The sequence below is a fragment of the Neopelma chrysocephalum genome, unplaced genomic scaffold, assembly GCF_003984885.1.
Source record: "Neopelma chrysocephalum unplaced genomic scaffold, ASM398488v2 Primary Assembly neopelma1_75, whole genome shotgun sequence".
In the NCBI taxonomy this organism is placed as follows: domain Eukaryota; kingdom Metazoa; phylum Chordata; class Aves; order Passeriformes; family Pipridae; genus Neopelma; species Neopelma chrysocephalum.
Window position 1 is genome coordinate 7,567,606 of NW_020897736.1, and position 27,557 is coordinate 7,595,162.

A 27,557-nucleotide genomic window follows, 5' to 3' on the forward strand; every position below is an offset into this window, starting at 1 on the left:
GATTTTCAAAATCCGTATAAATAGCAAAAATAAATTTCCAGCAAATGCTTCCAGTCCTGCAGTATTAAGAAAGTGAAGCACTAGAGGATAAGGAAAGCATGAGCAATAACAGCAGGGATTTAGAAAGAATAAATCTTGCCAGACAAACCTGATTGCTTTTTCTTTTTGATGGAATCGCAAAATTAGTGGCTGAGCGGAACGTGGAAATCCTAATATATTTGGATTTAGTAAAGCATTTGATATAGTGTCTCACCAAATCTTACTCTCAAAATTAGTTCAGTTTGCCTTGGATACAACGCTGCCAAATGGACTGAGAACTGGCTTAGAGCCCTAAACTAATAGTGATGGGCTGTGTTTGTGGAGAGGGGGAGCTGTGGGAGCAGAGCTATGACCTGGCTATTCTTACTGGAAAAAAAACAAAACCGAAAAACCAAAACAACATAAACCCACCAAAATAAAAATTAAAAAAAAAAATCAGGAATGTGGCCTCAGTTTGAGGCACCCTATTATGGGAATATTGACAAACTGGAGAGAGTTCAGAAGCAAACAAAGAGGGGGCGGGGGGGGGGAAACATCAGAGGGGTCGGATTACCCTCGGAGGGAGGCTGGGGGCTGAGAAAGTTCCAGGGCTGGAGGCATTTTGAGGAGGAGCAGGTGGTGGCTGTTGGGGCTGGGATGAATATTCGGGCTGTTGTTGGGACCTGGCATCGAGCACCTCATCGCCTTCGCCCCCGCGCAGCAGAGACTTGCTGAGCTGCCCATTTCACGGCCCTTTCCAGATATTATCAAATAGGCAGGGGAGAATATTCACCGTGACTGTCAGAAAGAACATCCCTGACTGAGGGAGCTGGGCACGTTTCCTCAGGGAAAATTTTGAGTCTTGGAGCAAGCATGAGAAGGCCCTGGGTGATTTCGGTCAGCAGATGGGGATTTTTCCTGGGTTGTGGGTTTGGATGGGAAGCCAAGAGGTAGTTGTAGCTGCCTTGAGGTGCTGCCTCCTGCAATATTTATCTACACCTCACAGGCATTTATTTATCATCAGGGAAAAGGCTGGGAAAGTGCTGGTGACAGCTGGAGTGCAGATGTGTCCCCAAGGGAGGGTGTCCAAGTCCCTTCATGTTTAAAAGCTTCTGGAAAGGTGGTGGTCCCCTGGTCACTTTGCAGGGGTAGGACATGGTAGCTTGGTGCCACTCACAGGGTTTTATATGAGTTTCCTGTAGAAGTAGGGAAGGTTTTCCAGCAAGTTCATCCATGAAGATGTCTGTCCAGCATGCTGATCTCTAGGAGTCCTTCAGCACTCATTTGGAGCCTGGAAGTGATGCTGAATGTGTGGAGGCTCTTGGCATAACTGCAGTGTTCCCACAAGTCGAGGAAACGTGTCTGTCAGTGATGGCTGTTCGGGGTCAATTGGGTACTACCAGGACTGTTGCCCCCACTGCCAGTGGGATGGCTTGGTTGAGCCAGACTTTTCCATTTGCCCTTTAAAACAAATTGGTGCCTTTTGATGCAAATGCAAAGAAGCTTTCGGCATGGAAAAGGTAGCTTGCTAGAGGAGAAGTTGCTTTGCATAGGGAGCACCTACCTTCATGAGCCAGCGTGGTGGGTCAGGAATTATCTGGGTTGAATCAGAGTTAGGGAGAAAGCCATGGAGCAGAGCTATGAAGGGCTCCTAGAAGATGGGGTGGCTTTGTGTTGGTGTCTGATATCCCTGGGAGAGCACAGGGTTTCTTCACCCCTGCATGGTCCTTCAAGTGATTCCCTCCTTTTGCGTTTCTCCCTGCCCTGGGCCGAGCCTGCTGAAGGGGGGGTGGGATGGGGATGAACCAGGCAAAGTTTGGGAGGTATTTTTAGCTGTTCTAATTGTGGCAAATAAATGCCATTCTTACTTGTTGAGATTGAGCTATGGCTAAATCACAACTAGTTCTAATGATGATAATTACCGGATTTCAATATTTATAGAAACGGGTGCTTCCTTCGTATTGGCAGATGCTGCTGTGCTCTCACCTTCACAGATCGAAACCTTGGCTCATTATTGCTGCACCTATTTATTTACTTGCACATATTTTAACCCACAGATGGCAACACATGAGAGATCTGAAAAGATGTGGGCCCGCCAGGGTTGCTGTAGTCTTTGGGCAGAAGCTGCAGGATGGATAGGGAATCATCTTCTGAGGAACTGTGTGTTGGATTCTTGATTTTTTTTTTTGCGGGGAACTCTTGAGAGATGTTCTCAGGGCTGCAAGCTTGCCTGGTTCTGCCAGGGCTTAGCCCCCAAAGGGTGGATGTGGCTGTGCATATTTTTGCATGCGTTAGTGCGGTGGATGCTGCCTCCGACTGCTGTGTGTGCACCGACACACGTACACGCTGTAACTGGGACAGAGCTTAAAGGTGAGGCAGCACGAATGGCTCCAGTCCTGTGACGCTGGACTTAGAGGAGCTTGTGGAAAGGGCTCTGGGAAGTTCCTGCCTGCAGCAGCTTTGGAATGTCCTGATTTAGCAACATCCCTCTCCAGTCTGGTACTGCAGAAGGGGAGGCACCTTTAGGAGCATATGGGTGCAGAGGCATGTTCCCATCCCCTAAGCCTGGATGAACGTGCAGCTGCCCCTGGGCTGTATCAAACCAGCCCTCTGGGTTGATCCCAGTCTGCAGATCCTCACCAGTATCCAGACCTGTACACCCATTGGGTCTGAGACTCCCTCCTTGAGCAAGGTGTAGAAAAGATTCACTTATTCAATTTGCTATCTCTCCAGTGCCACATAAGCTGTATTGATAAATTAATCTTATATTGTTGTGACTAAACAGCCCTGCAATTTTTTACACTGTGCAGTCTAATCTGTCTTGACAGCTGTATCATTAGTTTATATTTGTTGTAATCTTATTCACTGTGTTGGCTGTGGGGAGTTTTTATCTGAGGCGCTGTGCTGCTATGCAGGCGATGGGCACAGCTGGTGGCTCTCTGGGCATCTCAGGGTGCTGTGGGGTGCAGCTGGGGTGCACCTAGGCAGCCACCTGGGTGCCCTCCCCAGGAGCCAGCCCCAAAATGCTGCTCTGCTCCCGAGTAGCAGAATCTTCTTGGTAGCAGCATCCTCAGGGCTGGCCAGGCCTCACCAAGGTATCTGTGTTGCTGAGGTTTTGATGGGGACCTCCAAGTTGGGGTAAAGACAATGAAAATGTGGATGTTGGAGGAATTGCATATTAACACACGCTGAAAGTTTTGCTGTGTGATGAGAGATAAGTTGTTTACTTGGTCTGTGTTTTAGTTTTCTGTGGTTTCTGCTCCATTGCTGAAATTGCTTCTGGGTCATAGGGAATAAAGGGGCTGTGGGAACTGGGACTGTACAGTCTGTCACCCAGGCCTTTGGAGATGTTGCATGAAGGATGGTGATATGTGCTGGCAGAGTGTTGAGATGGAGGTGATGGTGCCACAGAGTCATGGACGCCTGGCTGCTCCCCTGGTTGAGCTTAGGTTTGCTATCCCTGGACCAACTGGGGCTGACTCAGGTCTCTCTGTTGTTTTTGTAGAGTCCCTTTGCTTTGCAGACAGTTTTGCATGCAACTCCTTTCAATAACATCTCCTCAAAACTGTGTGGCAAAATTTTTTGGGCTGGTGCAATGAGATTCCCGCCAGCAGGGAGCAAGAGAGACTGTGTTCCATGGGCATGGGACAGAATAGTGGAGGTGGGAGGCATTTCAGCTGCTACTTTATGCTTTATGCCTTGAACTTGTTAAATTTGGAGGAGAAAGAACAGTTGTTGGAGTGCAGGCTTCTATTATTTACAGCATCTCTGGATGGCTCAGTAACAGCTCAAGCCCATCCTTCTCTCTTGAGTGCATCCTTTTGGGAAAGCATGTGGGATCTTGGCGAGATGCTCCCAAAGTAGATGTGTGGATGTGCACCTCACAGTCTGAATGATGCACATTCTTATTTAGCCCTTTGAATAGGGTCATGCACTTGTAAGGACTGTCAGGGTCCAGCAATGCTCTGTGCTGTGCTCAGATTCACCCTGGCACCAGTAATGTGTCAGCCCAATGGATGTGCTGTTGTGCCTCATGGTGCTGCCTGTGTGCTGGTGCTGCCTGTGTGCTTCTCCCATTGCAGGCAGGACTGGGAGCAGAGGGTGGGATGTGCTGTGCGACAGCCCGAGGGGCTTTGTGTAGGGTTGGTGGGGGAGGATGGTAAAGCTCAGAGAGATCTGCATGGTGGCACCAGCTTTGAGTGTAGGAAAATCCTCACTTCAGGAAAAAAATGCTTGGGAAAATATCTGTAGCCTGCTCATTGCCAAGCATGTAGTGATGCTGTGAAAAGAGTTTCACCTGTAGTGATCCACAGTGACTGCTGTGGATCCACCCCCTGATGAGGGTCTCGTGATGTGACTGTCCACCACACAGCTTGGAAACTCATTGCTGTGGCACCAGATTGCATCAGGGTTGAACTGCCACTTGTGATCTCCAGTTGGGAATGGCTGGGGACAGCCCTGGTAGTGCCTGGGACCTGTGTTTGCATCCTGCGTCTTGGAGAGCCTCCTCCTTTTGTCACTTGTCATGAGCTGCAGCTGGTGACAAGATGACAGATGCCAGTGGGTGGAATATAGCTACTCAGCATGGCCAGAGGCAGGAGGTGTCCATGCTGTTGGCAGGGGCATCACATCCTCCCTGTCTCCCAGCTGGGTGAGGTGATTGAGGTGGAGGTCCCTAGCACTCGCCCTAAATCCAGGGTTGATAGCAGCTGCAGCACATCTGCCAGCAGCACCTCCCTGTGCACTGAGTGCTGCTGGCCTGCTGTCCACTCCCACACAGAAGATGCATGTCCCACTCAGCTGGTCTCCAGTGCCTGGGGACCTTGCTCCAAGCTCTAATGGGAAAGGGTAATCCATCGTCTGCAAAGACCCTGCCAGTGTTTTCAGCAAGCAATTGGCTTGCAGTGTAAAATCTGAATGTTCTGCAGCCACAGCTCTCAGCTGGGAGGGGGTGACTCAGGGTCTGAAGTGGGTCCATTGGAGCACATAGCAATTGCACAACATGCTGCTCTCTCTGCCACATGGGAAAGATTCCTGCTCTGCTGTCCAGCCCTCTTCACAGCACTTGATGGTTACTGTTCACACCCTGCTTGCTTATTAGCTTCATGTCAGAACTGGGAGTACAAAGCAGGCAGCAGAAGCCTCCCTGGAGAGGTGCATCAAGCCTGTGGCAGGGCCAGTGACAAAACTCAGCTCTGCTTCTGGTACCCTTGTCTGTGGCCACCTCCTGCTTGAGGTGAGAGTGTTGCTGGGGCAAATTGCAGCTTTTTGCTGTTTGTAACCCTCTCATCCCTTAGTCAGTGTTAGAATGTCTCAATTATTATTTTTACCTGTTTATCCCTGGGTGAATTGCAGGTCCCTGTCCTTGAGTCCCAGATGGGTCTCACTCATCCATCAGTGCCAAGTGCTGCTTTAAGCTCAGTGTATTCCCTTGCAACTTGGGGTAATCTCCATTGCTGCCAGTTTCTAGGCACTGGTGTCAACTGGGATCCACAGGGAGTTTTGGCTGGTGCTGCTACGCTCCACCCATACTGATGAGACTATTTCCATAGCAACTACAGGATTTTTTTCAAAGGGGAGATTGGGGAAAGATGTGAAAAGCCAAAAACAACCCAGCTGAAAACCATCACAGGCAGAAGTTGGTCAGTGTGGGGGACCTTTGGGTGATCATAAAGTGCCTCTCACCCAGAAGTTCCCTGGCTTGGTGTATTTGTGTAGGACTTGTGACCAGGCAGCCTAGATATTCTTGCTACCTAAAATCTGGAAATGGGAGCTGGTGCCTACATTGTACTGCTTGAGGGAACAGGGATGCCTTCGTGGGACAGCTGTGCCAGGGATTTGGGGCTGGAGAAGGGGCAGGAGCATGCAGGGCTGGCTGCATGGAAATGGCATGTGCTCTTGGGGGAGCCATGGAGGACACTGCAGCTGCTGATGCACAGAGTCATTTCCCAAGCTGGTGGCATGGCTGTGCTTGTTGTCAGCGAGGTGATTTCAGTGGTGCTGGGGCCTGTGTCAGCTCAGATGGGAGTCAGGGATGTCTTACATCTGTCCCTGCTTTCCTACAGGGCCCAGAGCCCTGGGGAGGGAGCTGCAATTTCTGACCTTGGAGCATTCCAGTGCTGTTTTTGCTCTGGACTCTGCCCTCCCCTCTGTCCTCATCGTGCTGCCTCTGCTCTGCCTTCTGCCCTTGCTGAGAGCCAGCAAAACATCTGGAAGGGCTGTAAATGATGATCTGGGGGCAGAAAACTTTGGTAGTCTGGTGATGGGCACAAGCCTGGCATGGTAACACTGTGTGTCCAGTCCCAGAGGCTGAATCCAAGCCTTGGCATTGCAGTAGGAGAGATCAGAGAGTGTCTTGACCCAGTGCTGCTGGAGATATCTGTGGTTTGATGGTGGCTTGTGTTTGGGGGCTTTGGTCAGGTCTGTGGCTGCCTGGCAAGCTTGAGGGTGTCTGAGGGACTGGTGGGCATCCCACAGGCTTGGCACAAGGCTGGTGCAGGGAGGCTGAGTGAGGTCAGAGTGGGTTATGTTGGTGGGGTTGGTGACAGCGTGTCCCTCCTGCTGCTCAGGAGGAGAAAGCAGGAAGGCAGCTCTTCATCCTGTTGCGATATCCACAGCAGGAGGAGGAGAGCCTGGTGTGGGAGGGCTGTCCCCTGCCAGCTGCTGTCCCCGGTAAGCCCCAGCCTGGCACACGGTGCGGGTTCTTGGGCCCCAGCTGCTGCAGGCTGTGGCTGAGCCAGCCCCCTCCCTGGAGGGCTGCCTGCGGCCGGGGGCAGACAATGTCTGTATTCTTTGTGCAGAATGTGCTTTTCTTCACTGATAACCCTCTGGGTTGATGTAGTTTGCTCTGAGGTTGGGCTGGTGCTGGGACCCTCCTGGCTCTCCAGGAGCAGACACAAAGTTTGAGTGATTTCCCCCCTGCTCCCCCCAAAAAACAACAACAACAACAACAAAAATAAAATACAACATCATCTCCCTGGATCATTTCTCCAATGATCTGCTTTTTGGCTTTGAAATTGCTCTGTGGTCCTAAACATCACCAAAAAACATGTGTCCAGTTAAATACACCTTAAGAGCAAGTGCTGAAAGGGCAGGAGGTGCCAGGAGGTACATCCTGACTTCCTTGCTTCCTGCCTCTTCTCAGTTACTACTGAGCAGGAATTTTGGATTCCTCAAGTGCTCCTGTGAGATTTTATACCTGTCAGTTTAATGCCAGCCTCCTGGGAATCCTTCAGCAATAGGAGGCTCATTTTCAGGAGCACCAAACTATCAGGCTCATCATGTTTATGCTCATGTCTCACACGAGGGGATGTGGCCTTGGGCTATGGAGAGGGGCATGTGGGGCTGCCACAGCCTGTCTGGGACTGGGCGTCACTGCATCCCACCACTGTGGCATTAAACCTCTGTGTAAACCTCCAAGCCCCAATGATGAACAAAACCTTCAAATGGTGCAAGGAGACCCCGCTAGTGCAGGGTGGGGGTATCAGTGCCGGGTTAACGTTTGCCAAGTGTTGTCCAAGCTGCAGTAATTCACATTGTGTCCTCCTGCCTTGCTCCTGGTGTAAAATGAATTTTATTTGATTAACAGCCAGCAGCATGCTTGGATAGTGCGAGCTCGATCCCCACCTTTGGGGTTTCACCCCACCTTTGGCCCTGGTAAAGGAGGTGCCTGTGTGGATTGAAGGGCTGGGTCTTGGTCAGGGGGCTGGTTTTGCTGTACTGAGAAGCCCTGGCTGTGCATTGAGGTGCTGGGCAAGCAAAGGCTTCTCTGTAATTCAGTTATGCCTTTATCCAGAGGAATGGCAGATCGAGCCATGAGACGAGCTAGATACGGCCCCAGGATTTGTTGTTTGTGTAGCTGGATCAGCTCAAACACAACAGCCTGGTTAGCAGTGTCTCTGGCTGTCAGAGTCTTCTAAAACATTTTTCTAAGGTGCTTTTTTTTCACATTTATATGAACAAAGTAGAGCACTGGGAGAGGAGCTTTTAAAGTGTCTGGTGCCTCCTTGCTCTCCTTTCTTCCCCCCCCGCCTCCTCCTGCCTGTGTCATGTTTATAGACATGCTGGTTAGCTTTTCCTTTTCAGAGCCAGCTGACTTCCCACAAAATACCTGTTATCCCAGGAAACCTAGAGCTCTGAGTCACCATGTCTTAATGAGTACATCCCCCTGCTCCTGAGTGATGCTTCTGTTTATTAGCCTCTTCAATAAGAGCCAAATCAGTGTGTGTGCCCCTTGTAGGAAAAGCTTGGCAGAGGGAAGGGAGGAGGTTGTTTTCATGGCTTTTCCTGGGGAAAAGGGGGTCTGAGTCCTTTTTCTGGGTGATGGAGGAGCCCCTCCATTGCTGCTGAGGAGAGTGGGCAGAGCTGGTGGTGATTTAATTAAGCGCAGATACAAGCCAAGGGCAGGTCATGGCAGTTGGCTCAAAAATAAACTCTCTGGAGAACTTACCTGGCCCTTTGGCTTTATGGGGAGCAGCTGGAAGTTGATCAGGCAGATCTGCCATGCTGTGGAGGTAATGGGGACCCTGGCAAGTCTCCTTGCAGGTTGGAGCTGCTCTGCCCGTGGCTGCCCTGAGCACAGCAGCTGGGAGCCTGGCCTGTGGCCAGCCCAGCTGGGCATTGCTGCCTGCTTGTTCGAGCTTCATTACATCCGAGGAGCCAAAATGCTAGAGGATCAAAGTTCAGGCTCCTTGGGAGGCATTTGGGAGGAAAAAAAAAAAAAGCTTCGTGGGAGCAGGGTCCAAGTCCAAGAAAGATGTTCTCTCCCCTCCCCTTTCTTGGGCAGTGGCTTTCCCTGTGTTTGGGGTGTGTGGGAAAGCTGGAAATGGCATGAGCCACACTATGGGGGTAGTGGTGGAGCTGTGGGGGAGTGGAGGAGGTTAAAGTAGGATGGGGGACTGTGGCAGGGCACTGGATTTGGCTGCTTGGTTGCCATAACTGTGCAGAAGCTGAGGGACCTTTTGGCACCCATGGTTTGCGCCTCCAAGCTCTGGTTTCTGTGCTGCTTCCAGGACCCAGGAATGGGAGCAGTGGAAAGGATCTACCCAAAAATGTGCAGCTGCATTGAAACAGGATTTGAGATGAAGCTGATGTGGATGTAAAAAGTTCCTGAATTGAGACTACCATGGTGGCTGTGGTTTTGGGAAGTTTGCTTGTGGGTTTGTGTGGGTGGGTGGCAGCAGGTCTGGATTAAGGACCGCAGCCCCTTCTCATCATGGCACTTATGCAGCCCCATACTTGGCTCTTGTCTCTACTCTTGCTGGACTTCTGTTCCTGCCTCCTCATTCCCAGTGCCATATATCACAGTAACAGCCAGTTCGTGGGAGATTTTATTTTCTCCTTTTCCTCCTCCATCCATTTTCCTGTCTTCAAGCACAGCTTGAAGTGCAACGTGTGCATGTGGCTGGCAGGGCTCCCTTTTGGGTCCTAGCTGAGCTAATATGGTCTATCAGAATATCGTCTTGACCATCTCCAAGACCCTGGGCCTTTTTGTGGGGGCTCCTTTCTGCCACGTGCTCTTTGGCACCACTCTGAACCATGAGCTGTTCCTGCCAAGCTGAACTCTAGTGATCCCACACCTTTAGTACATCTCCTTGCCTTGCCAATGTGTGTAGGCCCTGTGCTCTCCAGGAGAGAAACACAGCTGCCTTTGGAGCAGAGCTTGGCAGCTTTGTCTGCCTGTATTAATATATATGTATTTATATAGTTTAGTTTCTGAAAAGCCCCAGACCTGTTTGGAGATGGGAATTGAGGGAATCTGACTTCCAGTTTGAAGTTGCAGGGAGGGTTTAATAAGGCAGAATACGATTACTGGAGCTGATTTTGACCAGGGTACTGCTTCCTCTATAAAATGCCGTTTGATCTTTAAAGACCACAAAATGCTGCACACTGCTGGCTCTCACAGCATATGAAATCCTATGGATAAAGCACCCTTTCCTTCAGCATGGCAGGTGTTTGGAGAGCTGCCTAAAAATGGAAGCTCTTTTGCTTTACATGGGAGCAGAAGACCAAAGGGTGCTGCCTCACCCTGAGGTTTGTGTGGTGTGAACTCCCAGGGGAATGTTTTTTTTTTTTTCTGCACTTGGATTGTCCTTTCATCCTAGCCGGCTGCATGGCTAGTTTGGAGATGGTTTTTTGTGATTAGACATGCACAGGTTGATGTTAGCAGTCCTGAGCCAGGAGTCTGCTCCACGGAGCCTGGATCCATGTCTAAAGGTGGGAGGAACCTGACTGGGCACAGAGGACTGGCTTTGTAGGCTCTCCTCTCAGTGAGTAATGAAAGAAATGCCCTTCAGGCAAATATCATTATTTTTGAGTCTGCCACCCAGAGGAAAAGGGGAGTGAACTTTGCCTGATGCTGCAGGTGGAGAGTGAGCTCTCATTTTTACTGATGCTTTACCCCAAAGTGGTTGTATTTGTGTATTTATGTCCATGTATGCAGGACTTGACTGCCCATCCCATCTGCTTTCTCACTTTGGATGAGGTTTGGGACTGTACGGGGCTGAACCAGGAATCTAGCCTGTGTGTGGAGAGATTCAGGGGCATTGTCCTCCCAACCCTGTTCCCTGAAATGTTGCAGCCCTTGGAAGTTTCCTCCTGAAGCTTTTGCACTGTTGCTTGGCTCTGATAAATGAGGTTTCTTCAGCAATGGAATGATTTTGGACAACTCAGTTCTTGATTGGGACCCCAGGGTTGCTTCCTCCCAGCACTAGCTGAGTAATGGTGATGGAATATTAAGGCAGGTATTGGTTGTGGTGGCAGCTGCACCTATGGCACTTCTTCAGCCCTGCCATCCCACTTCCGCCTATTTCTTCCTTTCTGAAATTGTGTGACTGGGCATAACTGCCTACACTGAAAAACTTTGGATGTAGTGTGCAATAACAAGAACGTACTGCCTCCTGTGTTCTGCAGCAATCTGTCCATGCTGGGTCCAGGCAGCCTGCTGTCCTCTAGTAATACTGACACATTGTCCCTGCGAGGGATGCTCTCTGCTCCATAAGTCACCTTCCAGAGCTGGTGGGGGATGCAGAGGCTTGAGGAGATTGTAGAAGGAAAGCTGGTGAGTGCACAAACATGGGGCACAGCACACCCTGTGCCTGAGAGGATCTTCTGCCCCTGGGGGCAAAAGCAAAGGATGAGGTCCTGGTCACATTGGTGCTGCTGTCTGTTTTTTAAAAGCAGGTATTTTCACCCAGCTCCTATATGTCCTTATGGGTGCCAGGCAGGATGGCTTAAGTGCAGCACCTGGAAAAAACCCCTAATGTGTTCAGCTGAGCTTAAAGCTGTTTCTCAGGGCATCTTCCACAGCTGGGTGTCTCTATATGACAATCTTGTTAGACAGTGCAGCTGTAGCAGCTCTTCTGCACCTGGTGGTTGCTCCTGGCCAGCCTGGGGCCAGGCAGATGCTGTTGGGGTGAGCATGGAGCTCATCTGGACTCATCCAAAAGGTGTTCTGTGGGGGAGTCCTCTCTTCTGAATGCCTTGTGTCCTGTGAGTTGCTTGTGTGTACCGGTAGCGTTTCTCCAGGAACACTACTGAGACACCACCGTGCAGTGGCTTTTGTGTAACTGTATCAGTCCCACACCTTCCCCAGCTGGGAATTGGGTACTTTTTCCTTTGCTCACCCTTTCTGGAAGGGTCTGGTTTGGATTGTTGGGTTGGATGTGGCTGGGCCTGTGGGATGGGGACTGAGTGCATCCTCTGCAGCACCCAAGTACCCCTACGTGACCTTGGCAGGCGGAGCAGATCTGCCAGCTCAGAGGGAGCTGTGTCGCAGTTGTGTGTTTTATGATTTTTACCTTGACGAATCACAATTACACTGTGGGGTTATGCTCATAATTGTTTCTACAAAGCTAGATTTGCTTTCTCTACCCCTCCTTTTCCCGCTGACCTCAAATTATCCTTAATGATGCAAAGTTATCCACTGCTGGGTGACCTTTCCATGCTTTTTGGGAAGGGGAAAACCATGCTTTAGATGGGGAAAATATTGTCCTTGTAAGTCTTTTTCAGCTGCACTTGACTTTAGGGTTCTGTTACCAATTCACTTTTATAACTTCCATGTTGAGGGAATCAAGTCCGTTGTGCATCTGCTTATTAAATGTATGTGATAAGTGCTTTATAATACTGTGAAAGGTGCATGATTCCTTTATGGCTTCCTCATCCCTGTTTGGGATGTGAGGGATGGATAAAAGGAGCTAGAAATTCCCATCATGTCTGTGCTTTTCCCTGGGATGTGGGGCCTGCACCAGTGCCATAGATTTTCCAGCCTTCAGTGCTTCCCATTAACATCTGCAGCACCTCTACTTGGACGAGGCAGGTCTTACTGGTCAAGGGTTTAGAGATGTCTTCTCTCTATTCCCAGTGCAATCAAATTCACATTTGCATGGTCTGGAGCTGTTGTGCCAAGAGATTTGTTTATAATGCTAAACATATCAGGTAATTGAAAGCTAATGCTTGTGTCTGGATTGCGAGGTTTAATATGCCTGGGTGACAAATCAATTTTCCTGTTGCCCTACAGGAGAGAGAAGGCAAATGCTCTGCTTGCCTTCCCTATATATATGTGTATGTATATATATATAAAATATAATTGTGTGTGTGTTGGGGTGCTGTCTGCTTGCTGGCATGCAATGTATTTACTGCCCAGCATCCAAACATGAGTGGCACTTGCAAGGCATGGCTCTAGCAGGGATGTGTCATCTGGTCGGGCACTGATTGGAGCTGATGGCATCCTCATGAAAAGTTTTTCCCCTCCAGTATGGGATAGATACAGATTTGGGTACCACATGTGTACACATGCTGTGTAATACTTGGTGCTTATCAGGTGCCTTTTTCAGCTGTTGACCACAGTGCTCGAAAAGCTGAGAGAGATTAGATAAATATTATCCTTGTTGTATGAGGAGGGTGAAGGAAGGCCAGACACATTAAGTAGCCTCAAGCTAATTGCTTGGTAAATTGTCATGAGGCTGTTTGTTCACCTCTGCCTCATGCAAGCCGGATGAAATGAGCCTGACTGTGTTTAAATCCCCGTCTCCCTTGCTGCATTGGCCCTGGGCTGGAAGGGGAGTATGTGGACCTGTGCAGGCTTGATGTGTGGTCTCAAGAAGGTGACACTAGCCTGTGTTGTCAGACACCATCTTGCATGGTATCCTTCTGGGAATGAAAGGAATTGCTGTTTGCACATGTTTGATGGCTACCAGTCTGCTTGCAGCAAGTGGGGCAAGGTCCTGGTGCTTCTGGAGACCAGCTGAAACCTAAACCCTGTGACCTGGTGATCTTATGGTCAGCAAGAATACTGATTTTCTGTCTGTGTGATGCAGGGGCAAAGACACCTGCTGCCTTGCTGGCTTCACATAGTGCCCTGGGATCTGTGTGAGACATGGAGCTTGCAAGCTGCTGAGCTGGCAAACAGGGCTTCACAGTTCACAGGTTTGCTATTAACTGGGACACAGCACACAAGCTCAGGTTTGACCATTGGTCTGACTGCAGTGGTCTACAAGGCCTTCAACAAGTTGTAAAGGCAAGGCTGTGGGTGCATGGGGGCTGAGATGTGATGCAGAGTTGGCCTCCTAAGGTTAACTTTTGTCAGGCTAACCCCACGCCTTCATTTGGAAAGGTAGCTGATTTCCTCATCAAAGAGAGGACTCTGTGATGAGAGGTTAATTTGATGCTGCATTACCTCAGAAGTGGGTTGTTTCTCTGGAGAAGACACAGTATAGCCCAGGTGTTGCAGGTGAAGTGGGGCAGTGGTGGTGGGAGGTGTTGAAAGATGAGGTAAATACTGAGGTTCCTTGGAGGTGATGCTGGCTCATGGTTTTGTTGAGGACACTGGCACAAAAGGCAGCAGCACGCTCATGGGCTTTGCTGCTGGAGCTGCGGGAACACAAATTGGGTTGAGGACAGCCAATGGGAAGAGCTACAGTAACAAAACCAAGAGACAGTCTGTAATGCCAAGTGGGGTGAATGTAAATGTGGGCGTAATGGGGTTTTGCTGCCAGCTAGGAAATCATGTCCATTGGAAATGACCTGGTGGATAGAAATGCTTGATGCAATGCTTAATAAAGGAGTAAAAACAAACCTCCAGGCTGATGGGGCTGTGATAAAGGCCAGTGTGATCTCAGGCTGCAAGTTGCAGTGCATCCAGTGTAACTGGAGCTGCTCGTGCTGTTATACAAGTGAGACCTCCTGGAGACTGCTGTGTTTTTGGTCACCCTTACTTAAGAAAAAGGGACTTAAATAGGCTGATGAAGAAAATAGAGAGCCATTTTCTATGTGTCTGTCACAGTAGTCCTTCTTACATAGATCACCAAGTGTGAGTGTCTGGGTCTGAAAGCAGAAGCAAAATAACCTCACTGCCAGGACTCTGCCTGAGCAATATATCTGCATCACTTCTGGGGCTTGAGTTAGTATCACTTCAGGGCACTTGAGACAATTTGCCTTGCACTTCACTGGTACAGATGCGCTGCCTTAGAAGAGTTGGCATCGTGTAGCTTATAAATGATAGTTGGGTGGGACTGATTCCTGCTTGCAAAGGAGGGAGGAAGAAGTGCCAGGAGAGAAAAAGAGCTGCTTAAGCAAAAACAGTTTTGACATAAGAGAAAATGGATGTAAGATGCTAGTGAGTACATTTGGGTAAGAAATGTGGAGTGTTTCAGTCTGAGTTGGGAGAGCAAAGCCCTACCTGCTCCCGAGGTGGAATTTGATTGTCCGTAGAAAGCATGGTATAATTCAGCTCTGCAGCACGAGCAAGGAGACCTGGACTGGCAGGACCCTCCAAACATACAAGAATTGTGAGAAGGAAGTGAGTATTTAAGCAAACATGCCCTACTCTCCATCCTCCACCCAAAAAATAAGTGAGCTACCCCATCTGTGTTAGCAATGTGTCTCATATGGTCTCGATTAGAAGTTGGATACGAGTCTAGGTGGATATGCATGTGGTGAGCTCTTCAGGATTTGTGAAGTATGGTATTGCTCTTGGAGCTATTGGGTCTTGCAGAAGAGCAGTTTGCCTTAGTAATAACCGAGGAATGCTACAGGAATACGTACTAAGAGATGTTTGCAGGGAGGAATAAACTGTAGTCCACTGACTGTAATTCATACCTCAACACTTGATTGAGGAGACCAGGGCAGGGCTGGGAGCTGTCACAGCTCTATTTGGTGTGAAACCAGCACCCACGTTCCCACCGGGTTAATGAACCGAGGCAGAGGAGGAGGGAAGGTCTCAGTCAGCGGCAGCAAGTGGGAGGATATAAGATCTCTAGGGCAAGCAAAACCCTGGAAGGAAAAGAGAGGGAGCTAGTTGAGATACTGAAGGACATGAGAGGGACTTAAGTTTCAGGGGTGGAGTTTCTCTGCTTGGTTGGTTTGCTTTCCTGTGCAACCACTGCCAATTTTGCAATCACAGCTTGACTCCTTGAGCTTTCAGAATAAGATGCATTTCTGTTTTGTTTTTTTAAGTGGGTTCAGGTGAACCCAGCCAGTGCAAAATTACACTATTCTTTCCAAAGCAATAGGAAACCCAGGAAAATGGTTTTCCTGGTGTGTCTTTGAGGTGCCTTGTAAACCAAGACCGATTTGTCACTTCTAGGAGCAAGGGTGCAACTCCTGCTAAGTTGAAAAAATCAGAGAAAAAAGGGAAAAAGCCATTTCTGGAAATTCCTGAGAAAGGAAGTGTTTGTATAGCTTAAAGGACTCAAAGTCTTTGCTGACCTGTGCACCTACTTGAAGATGTTATTTCCCTGCATTGCACTCTATGTAAAGCAGCTCCTGGGCTGGGGGATTATCCTATATGTAAATGTGTGCGTGTATTTCCACTGCTGCTTCTCACCTCTCGCTTTATGGGTATTGTATTGTATGTCTGTGTTAAATGTACCAAAGCATATCTGGCTCAGGAAGCTCATGGGCTTTGTTTGGGAGGCTGGAATACAGGTTGTGGAGTTGTATTTAAAATCTAGTGCAATGTCACTTCTAGGGGGGCTTGACCATGGGGAGGCCCCCAAGACCCCTATACCCCAGGGCTGAGTCATCAGAAATTCATGCCTAAGCATGTTGCTGGGAACAAGCTTGGATCTTTTTCTGTCTCTTCTAGAATGCTGCCCACATGGCTTTGAGTGTCAAGTCAAAAATAACCTTGACTTTTTTTAGCAAACACAATCAATAAAACAAGAGCCAATCTGGCCGCCGCCTCCTTCCCAGCTGTGGTTGCTCCATCTCTCCTGGCTTGGGACTGCTCCATCCCTCTCTGAAGGTCATTGCTTGGATGCTGTAGCTTCAGCATGCCCTGATGGTAAACCCATATCATCCCATGCCTCCTTTTTCCCTTGTCCTTTCTTTCTCTTGGAGGACCTTCACTTTGCTATGTAGGAGTTGCAGATTGGAAATATTTTCATCCTGTGTTTGTAGCCTTGCTTAGTTCTGCAATCTTGTGCCCCAGGACCTGAACTGGCAGTCCTGCCCTGACTCGAAAAGGTTTCACTGAGCTGTTGGAACTCCTGACTGACTCCTCCCAGTCTGTGTTTTGTTCTGCAAATGTTCACAGGGGCCTTAGATGTTGGCAGGGAATATGAAACGGCTGTAATAATGTCCTGTTTCTCATTCTGTCTGGGACACAGGCGATCCAAGCCGATGAACAGGTCGTTGAGGATGAACCGTGACTTACACTGTCATGCAGCAGCGGTTGGGAGCTCATGCTGCGTCCTTGCACTAACCCCTCTGGGCGTGCAGGCAATTACGGAACATGTGGAAAGCAGAGGCGACTCTTGTGGATCTCTGCTTTTCTTGGATCTGTATCGCGAGAGCAGAGAAGTACATTGAAATTTAGTCCAGGCTTTGTATTCTTCTTTTTTGAGCTGGATGTTATTTGGGATGTGGCTCAAGGAAGTCCATGTACTTCTGTCACGTGAATTCATCTGCTCTTGTGCAAGCACAAGGTGTAGCAAGTGCTGGAGGAGGAATGTGTGGCCCCTGCAACTGCTCTAGAAGTGGTCTAAGATCCCTCTTCTGCTTATTCACTCTCTGGACCACTGTGTGGGGTCCTGCAGCCTTCTTGCCTAGAATCATAGAATCACAGGGTAGTTCTCAGTGTTTTCTCATCACTCCAACCCTGCATCACTTGGAGATGTTTCCCCTCTCCAGGGTCAAGTCCAAAGCCAACTATTGCATCAAGGCAGATGTGAGGTTGGATGTACATGTTCAGAGACTTCAAAGGTGGGCTTATTTCACATATTGTCCAAGGGGAACATGCCAGATGATTTTCCCCCTTTCAGTTGACTTTTAGAGAAGACCACCTCCACCTGCTTTTCAGTGAAAACCTTCTTGAAAATGTTTGTGCTTTCTGGTGGAAGGGTGTCTGAGTTTAATCTGGAGAAAGCCAGAACTGCCCAAGGACTGCCTGGGGGATGAGGACTGAACTCCTTTTATACCGCCCAGCATTGCAGCCTGTTAGCAGAGGCCCATGGCAGCAGCCACACTGCTGCCAGCATCACTCCTGTGCTGCCGACAACAGGGGACCCTGTTCTCTGGGACTGCTGATCTGCCACCTTCCCCTGGCTCTAATATTTACTGAAAATGATCCTGTGGTGACAGATCTATTTCTGTTTTTGTTCTCTATAACATACCTGACAGACTGCCCCAGGCGACTGAGGAATTTGTAATAAAGGCAATGTTTCCAAACTGAGCTTGGTGCTCTCCTGCCAGCAGCACTTCCAGCCAGCAAAGACTAGGGCCCTGTTTATCCACCCCAGTTAGACTGGATAAATATATGACTTTTTAAATTTGGGCCCTAAGTTTTTGTTGAGAGGTTTTGTTTGCTTTCGCTATTTTGTGTAACCCATTTCAGTTGTGTCTTTGTTCAATGATGTGTGCAGTGAGGGGCAATGACTTGGGCAAGGATGTTCAATGGCTCGGTTGCACATTCTGTGCTTGAAACTGTGGATAAACCCACGTTATTTGACTTTTCCAGAATGCTGGGAAAACAGAATGGGGCTGGGTGGCAGGGCATGATATCCTCCCTCTGTGTGCCATCCCCTGCCTGGGCAGAGCAACCATCTGGTTGTGCCACAGCTGAGCCTTTCCTTCTTCTCCACAGACACATAGAAAACTGGAAGAACTTGCAGACACTGAACGCCGTTGACATGGAGCTTTACACAGGACTCCAGAGGCTGTGAGTATGTCCTGTGCATTGGGGAGGGGAATGGACCTGGGCAGCCCCTTCCTTCCAGCAGAGCCGTGGCTTTCCTCCATCTGCAGTCTCCACGCTGTCAGTTTAAGCTGCTGGATCTGCTGTGTTTTGCTATGAGACTCCACAAAATGGAGATGAAGTGCTTTTTGGTCTTTGCTGGGTCTGTGAGAAGGAAGATTGCTAGCTCCTGACAGCTCTGTCAACACACATCAGCCCTGACCTCTCCCCTCCCCTGCTGTTTTGGTTCTGGGCTTGTGTGTTGTTCTGACTCATTTCAGCCCCACAATGAGAAATTCCAGCTGTCTCCACCAATCCTTCATTGCTGGGCTGTTGGTCCTCATTTAGAACAGTTACCATCACGGTGGTGCTGCACAATAAGGGAATTGCATCTCCCTGCACAGCTCTCTGAGCACAGGGAGAGGTCAACTGTGTGCGTCATGGAGGGGAAACTGAGGTCCATGAGATTGAAGGGACTTGCCAGATGCTTGGGAAGTCTGGCCAAGCAAGGCTACCACCCAATCTCTTTATTCCCCCTCCTACATACTCCTGGATCTGGGAGTGCCCTGGGTGCTGCTTGTGTGAGATGCAGTGTTGCTTGGGGATAATCAGAGACTCTAATAATGTGTTTCACTGGGAGCTTTACATTAAGTACAGCTCCCATGTGGGCTGGAGGAGGTGTATATGGCTGAGCACTCAGTAACCAAACTCCAGCAAGCTGTACTTTTCACACACAGACCCATTGTAAGCAGGCTGGCTGCTGTTTTCATCTCACCTAACAAAACAGCAGTGGCAGCAGATATTGAGAGCTCTTCTAAAACAGGGTGTGAAGAGATTTCCCCCTTCAATGTCCAGAATTCCCGGTCTAAAAAACCCTTCCTTTTCAGAGCTGCAAGCAGAAGGGTTTTCTCTTGGGTATGAAGAGGGGAGATGACTTTGTTGAGGGTTAGGTTTGCTCGTGGCAGTGTTGCTTGTGAAGGTGGAGGGAGAGGAGCAGGAGATGGTTTGTGCCACCCCAGCAAGCCCTGGTGGATGTGGGAGCAGAGCCTTGCCCGACACCTGGTCTGCACTGTGCTGTCGCCATATCGGATGAAGCTTAAAAGCCGAATTTCCTCTTCTCTTGTAGCTCACAGAGGCTGCCTGGGGACAGATGTGCCTCCCAGGGGTGGGAGGGGGAATCGAGGGCTCTCAGGTGCTGAGCAGGGGTTTAGAGCAGTTGTCTGCCTTCACTCCATTGCTGCTCTTCTGCATCTCTCTGCAGGACAATCAGGAACTCAGGACTACGAAACATCCAGCCACGCGCCTTTGCCAAGAACCCTCACCTGCACTACATGTGAGTGCCAGCGGCTCCTGTCCCCTTTTCCCTCTGTTCCCTATGGAAAGGCAACTCACAAAGTGGATCCCCAAAGTGCCTGTTGGGAACAGCAAGGAGAGGGAAGCAGAACGCTGCTGGGGAAAGAGAGGGAGAGGTGGGAAAGGGCAGGAAATGGAAAAGCGAATGTGCAGGGAAGTGGAATGGGCTGCGATGCAGGAATGGGGTGAGGTCCCGCTGGGCAGCTGATGGGTTTGGGTTTCTGATAACTGCCCTGGCTTTGATTGCCGCTCTAACGAGCACTTGCATCATTATCAGCCTTGAAGGGCTGGTGCACGTTTCCCTTTCTGCAGAGTGTGGGGGTGGCCGCCAGCCCCAGCGCACAGCCAGAGCCTGCCCCACTCGTTAGTTTTTAACCAAAGGCTGCTTTTCCAGTACAAATCCTGGGGTGCAGGGGCTGCCAGCTCTGCTCCTAATTATTGACTTCTTAAACTGGCACCTGCAGTAGGCCTGGGGTAGGATCGTTTTGTGCTAGAGAGGCTGGAGTCCTGTTATCATGGGACATTGCACAAGTGTCCAGCTGCTGGGGCATCATTAGCCAACAAGTACAGTGTCACAGGGAATTTCGACATCCTTGACGCCAAGGGCACTGGTTTATTTTCTAAATGTGTATTTACTTTTCCCGAGGTGAAAAATCAAAGCCTGAATTTCAGGCCACTCTGCAAGGTGCTCTATGGGCTTGAAATATCTTGTCCAAGTAACTGTGTCTAAGATCAAACCCCTCTCTATCCAGTCTAGATACAAAAGGTGAAAAGGGGTTGTTGAGAGGCTCCGGCCTTGGGCATGAGCTGGTGGGCTGGATGGAGAGTGTGTGTATCCCTGCTTTTTGGAACCTAGTGCTAGTGGCTTCTTCCCTTTTAAAGTGCATCCATTTGAGTCTGCAGATGCATTGGGCCATCGATACAGACTTGTTCCTGGGGCAAGGAGATAAATGCGACCTGCAGAGCAGGATAGATTTGTCTTTTGATGTCTGCTCAGAGATGATGTGAACTGAAAAACCCCAAAAGCTCCCTTTTTGGAAAACCATTTACAGTTGCTAAGTGACAGTAAAGTACTTGCTAAATAGGAGATCTGCAGTACCAAAGGGCATGAATAGTTGAGGGCATTGTGAACATGGACTGAGCTTTTTTGAGTTTAGAGAATTGCATATTTTTCATAATAAACCCTCGTTAATGCTGACCACTGGGATTTTCCTGATTTCTGCCCTTTGTAATTTTGATTTGAAGCAGGTTTTTTGTGTTTTCTGTAGTTGTTTGTTTCTGGGAAGTGTTCTCTCTGAACCACTCTCAAATTTTTTTTTTTGGAGGGTTGTTTGTCAATTGTGTAGTTGCTGTTTATGTATCTCGCAGATAAAATGAATAACATTTGATTCCTGATGAAATTAGTTTGGATGTCGTAGGAGTTTAAAAGGCCTCGTACACTTGCTTTGAGGCTGAATATGTCATTAATGTGTACACAGGCAATTGTTGCTGCTTTTTCCCAAAGTGTTTGTTTTTGTCTTTTGGAATTACTTTTGGGAGTGGAAAAAACCCCACATCCATCTTGTGTCAAGAGTTAGGGTTGGTATGTGGTGATGAAATATGTGTTTGTTTACTGCTTGGGCCATGTAAGATTGATCATGTTCTTAACATCTTTCTTTCCTTGCCTTTTGAAGCTCGAGGCAAGTAAGTATATTATTTGGTTAGTGTTTGCCAGTGGGTTTTGATGCTGTTGCTGGGACTTGGGCATCATGGATGTTTGCAAGGTGGATGTTCCCTGTAGAGGATGCTGCGCACTCAAGGATGGAAACTTAGTGCTTACAGGGTTGGTGACTCCTTCTTGCTCCCCAGAGGCTCTCAGACCATGGTGCCACTGCTCCTTTGCAGCCAGGCTGCCTTTCCCAGGGTGGCTCCTGAGGCTTTGCACAGCCTGGCAGGCTCCTGGTGCCACCCAGGATCCCCTCATGGCCTCAGCTCTCTGCCAGTGCATCAAGGTGCCTCCTTGGCTGCTCTGCAGGCGCTGCCTCCCTGGAAGGCCTGACGTCCTCTGCAGCTGCTGCACGTAAGAACCAGGGATAAAAGGATTAATGGAAATGTCACTCTGCTCTTGCTCTAAGTCTTGGGCTGCTGCAACCAGGTACAATAGCAGACAGGAGTGAGTGATACTGTCCCAGTCCCCTTGTGGAAGGGCTGCCTGCAGGATTGGGGACTATGGGATGGTGTTCAGGGCTTGTTGAGTTACTGCTGCACGTTATCGCTGCCACTCTGGTTTTCCTTCGCCTTTGATGACTGTTTGGATGGTTGCTGGTGGAGCTGAGTTAATAAGATGGCAGATGTGTCTAATAAATGAGAAAGTGGTTTCACTGCCAGTGAGGGCTGGCACAGGGAGGTGGGAACCCCGGGCCAGACCTTTGCAGGGTGCTACAAGCTGGGTCTGAGCATTTTTTCACATGAAGCTCATGTACAAATTCTGAGGTCTCCAAAGCTGATTTTTTTTTTCCCTCCCCCCTCCCTTCCCATCCTGGGTTAAATCCAAACTTCCTGCTGAACTAAGTTTTTTCCCAGTGCCTTTCATCAAGGTTTCCTCCTCTCAAATGGGCCAGATAGCTCTGCCTTCTCCCAGTAACATCTATTTCTGGCCCTTCCTCTGTGCACGCGCTTGTCTTCAGACCCCAGCTGTGCAATCACAAGCAGATCACTTATCCCAGCTCTAATTGCAAGAGCTCAGGTTTGTGAGGGTTTGGATGAAGTTTGGCTTGGTTTTTTCCCCCCTTCCCTGTCACAGAGTCAGGGTGGAAAGGTGAGATACCCATGAAGGGGATTTTCAGCATTCAGGTGCTCAAGTGGTAGATCTCAGAGTGCTCCAAAGTGCAGCTGGGCAGGGTCATGCCTGTCCTTTAAGGTTTAAAATTAGCTGTATTAGTTTAAGGGGCTGGAGGTCAACCTGATCACTGGAGTAGCAGTGGGTGACCTGGAGCCAGAAGTTTGGATCTAGAAATGGCTTTGGAGTCCTCTTCCTTCTCCTTGAATGGGGACAATTAGGGCTCCATGGCCTTGTCTGATTGTTGGTGATGTGAAGCCTATCACTGCTACAAGGCAATTAATCCAAAATATGGATTTTACAACATGGATCTATGTCTTCTGCTGGCGTTTGGACCAAAAGAGTTGAGTCTTTCCAAAAGAAAGACTGGCTGGATGTGGGTCTGATGTAAACTGGATATCTTCCAGTGTCATTTTGTGCCATTATTTCAGATCATCTCACTGGGAGAAGTTGCGTTGGTGGGTTTCTGGTCCCATTTCTGTGCATCTTTGACAGTCCTTTGGCTGTTGCAGGAATAGTCCTGGACAACTGTATGCACTGGATGTGAGGACCAGCAAGCCTAGGCTGTGGAAGACTTGTAGCCAAGATTCCTGGATGTTGGTGTTAGCAGGCAATGCAGCTGAACATAGAAAATGCTTGGTATTGACAGAAAACCTCAGTCTTTGGCTTGAGGCTGTACAAGAAAACTTTAGTGTGGTATGGTTCCTAAATTTGACACATAAACCATCTGAATACATATTTACTATGCTGCTGTGTTTAGTACAGCTTAGTGAGGAAAGTCTTGCCTGCTCTCAAACTCTCTGTCCCTTCTCCTAATGACAGTGGAAGTCTTTGGCTAATTTATTTGAACTTGATAGAGGGTTACAAGTCATGAGGAGATCAACTTCCTACATATATCATGAAAATAGGCAGAGGCATAGTAAAGAGAAGTTTTTGTAGTGCCTTGTAAGAATTTAGCCTTAGCAAATTCCTCGTTAGGAACTGGGAAGTCCACAGGAGAGCTCAGTTTCACAGTGCACCAGGAACTGGTGCACAGGGGAGGACACGACCTGTTTGCTGCTGGCCAAAGTGTGCAGCCCTCACTGGTCGTGGGACAGCAGAGCTGTGCATGTAAGGAGAGTGAGCTCTCAGCAGGCTGAGTGAGACAAGTTGATATTTGCAGTGCCTGAGTCCCCCCTTACTGGTAAGCAGGTACTTAAGAGACTGCTTCCCTCTAAATATTTTCCTGGGCGGCTGCGTACTCAACCAGCCAGTCAGGAGGCACTGCCTTGTGTTTGCAGAGGGTAATTGTGCACACCTTATTTATTGTGTAGTAAAGAAAACAAATTAAGGCTGTGTAATTACAGAGACAGGCATGTTTTTAAATAAGGCTTAAGTAGTCAGATTTCTATTTGGAAAATTAATAATTGCCATTTCTATCTGCATTCAGAGGCTCTTCCTTAACTGTCTTCTGGAGGTTTATATGTGCTCTAAATTAGTTTGTGGGCCAGCCCAGGCACAGCTTCTGTCAAAGATTGCTCTCTCAGCATTGCCTGCCAGAGTAAGGATGGGGTTGAGGATCAAGCTTTCTCTTCCAGTCTTCACCCGAGAGTCTTAAACACGGAGACCCCGGAGTGCTTTGTGCTGAGCATAACTGTTTTTTGGTGTGGTGTGGTCAGATCACCAGCTCCACAGGTTCTTTTATCTATGTGACCATGTCGGTCCCTTTCTCCCCAAAATGAGGATTAACTGGAAGGTGGTGGCAGGAATGCCACAGGGACCTGCTTTGCCTGGTGAAAGACTGAGATGGCTTGTTTTCAGGCAAACCTGAGCTGTGAATAATCTGGAGCCTTCCAGAACCTCATCTGTCAGTTGTTGTTTTCTGAGGATGAGGATTTAGCTTCAGTGTCCTGGTTGGGTTCATGGCAGCTGTGTAGCGAAGTGGTGCCTTGGTATTGAATGTAGCTTTTTGCTTTGACATGGGAATTCCCGGAGATATGTTATGGGTTTAGGCTTTGATAGGCAAGATACTAGGCTGCATCCCCTGAAAACTGAGGGGGCTGAGGCAGTACGAAGTTGATGAGTTGCCCTCTGCCCTCTTCAGTGCTGCTTCAGGGCAGCACTTGTAGCCCTCCAGCAGCTAAGGATCCTGCACTTTCAAAGGGCTGCAGGCAACCTTCTTGCAAGGCTAGTGAGGTTCACTTTCTTTGCTCTGTGTGTCTAAGAACTTGATCGAGATCTTACATTAAATAAAGAAATAAACAAAGTATCAGAATGCTGAATTAGTTCAAGTATAACACTATTGCCTCTCAGTTGAGGTTTGAGGGTAATTTTCCCTGCTCGGTGGTTAATGATCTGTCACCTTGTTCTGGATGAGCCATTCTTAAACTCTCTCTTTTGCTCTCTCCAGTAACCAGCTCCAGGCCTTGTGCCTGCCTGCAACTCTCTGCTTGATTCTGGATGTCCTATTACCCTTTCTCCTCCTTCCTAATGGTTTCTCCCTGCTTTGTCCTTTCATCACGGCACTGCTGTCATACACATTCTGGCAGGCTCCTAACCCAAACTGTCATGTGTTAATTGCTCTTGATTTCCTATCCGTACTCTTGGGTCAATGCAGCCTAACAAGTCTGTGTGTATCAGCTGGGGCACAATATATGACTATATGTGAGCTCTTAGCTCACTGGGAAGGTAAAGTAAAATGCATTTACCCAACCCACCTACTTGATAGTTTAATGTGTTTTATTTTGCATTTGCTAAATAGGAACCAAATTTCTCCATGAATATATGGAAAATGAGAAGCATGAGAAAGTTTTAAACAGCCTTTAAGTTGTATTAGGTGAATGTTTCTTTAGTATCCTTAACCAGCCAGGCACTTTGAGTACCCTTTGATTCCTATTTGTGCTCCAAGGGTGTTCCTGCTCCAGCCCCTTCCAGGAGCAAACCTCTGTGCTGTGATTTACTCAGGGAGGCACTTTCCCCTGTATGTCTCTAGTTCTATAAAATGCTGGGCATGCTTATGGCGCAGTCTCTAAAATAAACAGCTGTTACATCTCCTCTGCTTCCATAAACTTTCCTGTTCTTCTCCCCATCTGCTTTGCCCCCTAGATACCAGTGTAGTGCAGGTCCTTGCTGATATGCTAATTGGCAGCAGTGGTTTGATGGCATGTTTATTCCCCGTTTATTGCCATAGGTGACTGATAAGCAGTTAACTGCAGCTATTCCTTTTTCTGCAGTGGCAGAGGTAGGTCCTGGGTTTTACCAGCTGTTGTGCACAAGGCCAAAAGAGAGACCAGTTCCCTGCAGCACTGTGGCTTTCCTTCAGGCTGGGTTGAAATAATTTGACCTGCATTCAGAGGACTGGGTAACTAATTTTTGGCTGCAGGCTGCTTCACTTGACTGTGGAGAGGGTTTGTTGCACTATAATAAAAGAGGAGTGGTGATCTTGTGACTAATGTACTCTAGTGGGACCTGAGAAAGAAAGTTTCCAGCTCAAGCACTGCACGCCTTGTGGAAAGATTTGTCCTGCTTCAATTTCAGAATAACACTTGTTTCCTCTGTTTTTATTTGATCTATTTGAAGCCTAACACTTTGTATGATTTCTAATGAAACCTGACCTTGAGTTGTTGTGTAATGCTATTTTAACGTAGGATGAGTTATAACAACTCTATCACAAATAAGTTTTGCCCACTTGGATTCTTACATAATGCCTACCACTCTGGTACCTGGGCTCAGGACTTTACTGTGGCTTTGCCTCTCCTTCCTTCCTTTGAAATGTTGAGATGTTCTTTCCAGCTGCATTGTGAGACTTATTTCCCTTCCTGAAGTTTGATCAATTGTCTTTTGACTGACATGTGAAATGAGCAGCTGTGGTTTTTGCAAAGGTCCTGGGTTTTTTCCCATCCCTTCTTTAAAAAAGGCTGCAGATGGTGCTGGGAATATTTAAAATGAGGTTGTTCCTACATGAGTGTGTGTGTGGTTTTGTGTATTGGTGTTTTTTTGGGTTGTGTTGTTTTTTTGTTTGGTTTTGGTGTTTGTTTGGGTTTTTTTTTGTTTGTTTGTGTTGTTGGTTTTTTTTTTTAGCACAGAATGAGCTGATTTCTGGAGATTTGGGCACGACAGAGAGAGTGTCTTGTTTCTAGGTTTCTGAGGTCACTGCAGCATGGAGGTACTCTAGAACAGCCTCCAACTCTCTCTCTTGCTTGTTTCCCAGACCCTGAGGCTTAGTTGGTTAGATGTGGAGCAAAGCATTTCTTACCTGCCTATGCCAGTATGAGAGGTACTGCACAGGGGAGAGGAACCTCCCTGGGGGGGTACCTGAGGACATGGAAAGCTTCTGGGCGAGAGAGTGAACAATCATGGCAGGATGACTGAAAACTGAATGACTACACAAATTCTCTCCAGGGGTTTTTCTTACCATGGTACTGGTTTACTAACAATATTATTGCAGGGCTGGTTTTCCCTTTTTGATATACTGGCAATAAGCACCAGGGCAGAAAAATAGAAACATTAAAATCGTATGTTATTTGAGCAATAAGATACGACAGGGCATGAAAGATGGGACATTAATTCATGATGGTGTGTGACAAGTCAGGAATTTAAATGTCATAAGTTAGGCAGTCATGGATTTTTATTGGAATTATAAAATTTTATTACAATACTGGTCGAGGGGTGGAGTTTCCCACCAGCCCCCTCCCCTTATTTGTATTTGGGAAGGGATGAGCTGTGAATTATGTCGGATTCAAGAGGCTGTGGGGCGTTTACAGGGCTGCCAGTGAGACCCAAGGGTGTGTCTCCCAGGGGAGCTGTGGGTGTCTTTAGCCGTGCTAGTGGCTGCGGATGAGCATGTTCCATGCCTGCTGTCCTTCAGCGTGCCTGAGGTCATGGGTGGCCCTTCCCGGCACTGCTGCCCAGGGAGCTCTGCCGGTGCCCACGGGTGTCCCGCGGGATGGGGCCACGTTCAGCACCACGGACAGGGCCGGCGGCCCCTCGTCCTCCCTGCCTGCAGCCTGGCCTCTGACCCAGCCTCCCTGCCTGCACCGAAGCCTCCCGGCTTCCCCACCTCTTGCTCAGCCCAGCCAGCAGTTTGCCCTGCTGTGCGCAGCCCCTGCCTTCTTTGCCTTTCTCTTGGATCAAGCTCCTTCACCTTCCAGTCCCAGCCAGGCTGTCAGGGCAGTGAGGGATTAGTGCCTGTGCACTCCTGGCTGCAGCTGTGAGGAG

General features: G+C 48.6%; 1 protein-coding gene across 4 annotated transcripts in view; it reads left to right on the forward strand.

Moving 5' to 3' along the window:
* Positions 1-27,557, forward strand: part of NTRK3 (neurotrophic receptor tyrosine kinase 3) — a 219,466-nt gene that overhangs the window by 15,356 nt on the left and 176,553 nt on the right. For 3 of the 4 annotated variants that reach the window (XM_027688403.1, XM_027688402.1, XM_027688406.1), the window contains exons 2-3: positions 18,101-18,175; positions 19,452-19,523. In XM_027688403.1, coding sequence (XP_027544204.1) covers positions 18,101-18,175; positions 19,452-19,523 — 147 coding nt within the window. Of the gene's footprint in view, positions 1-12,072; positions 12,078-18,100; positions 18,176-19,451; positions 19,524-27,557 lie in introns of those variants that run through there. The other variant, XM_027688405.1, reaches the window with a different exon arrangement.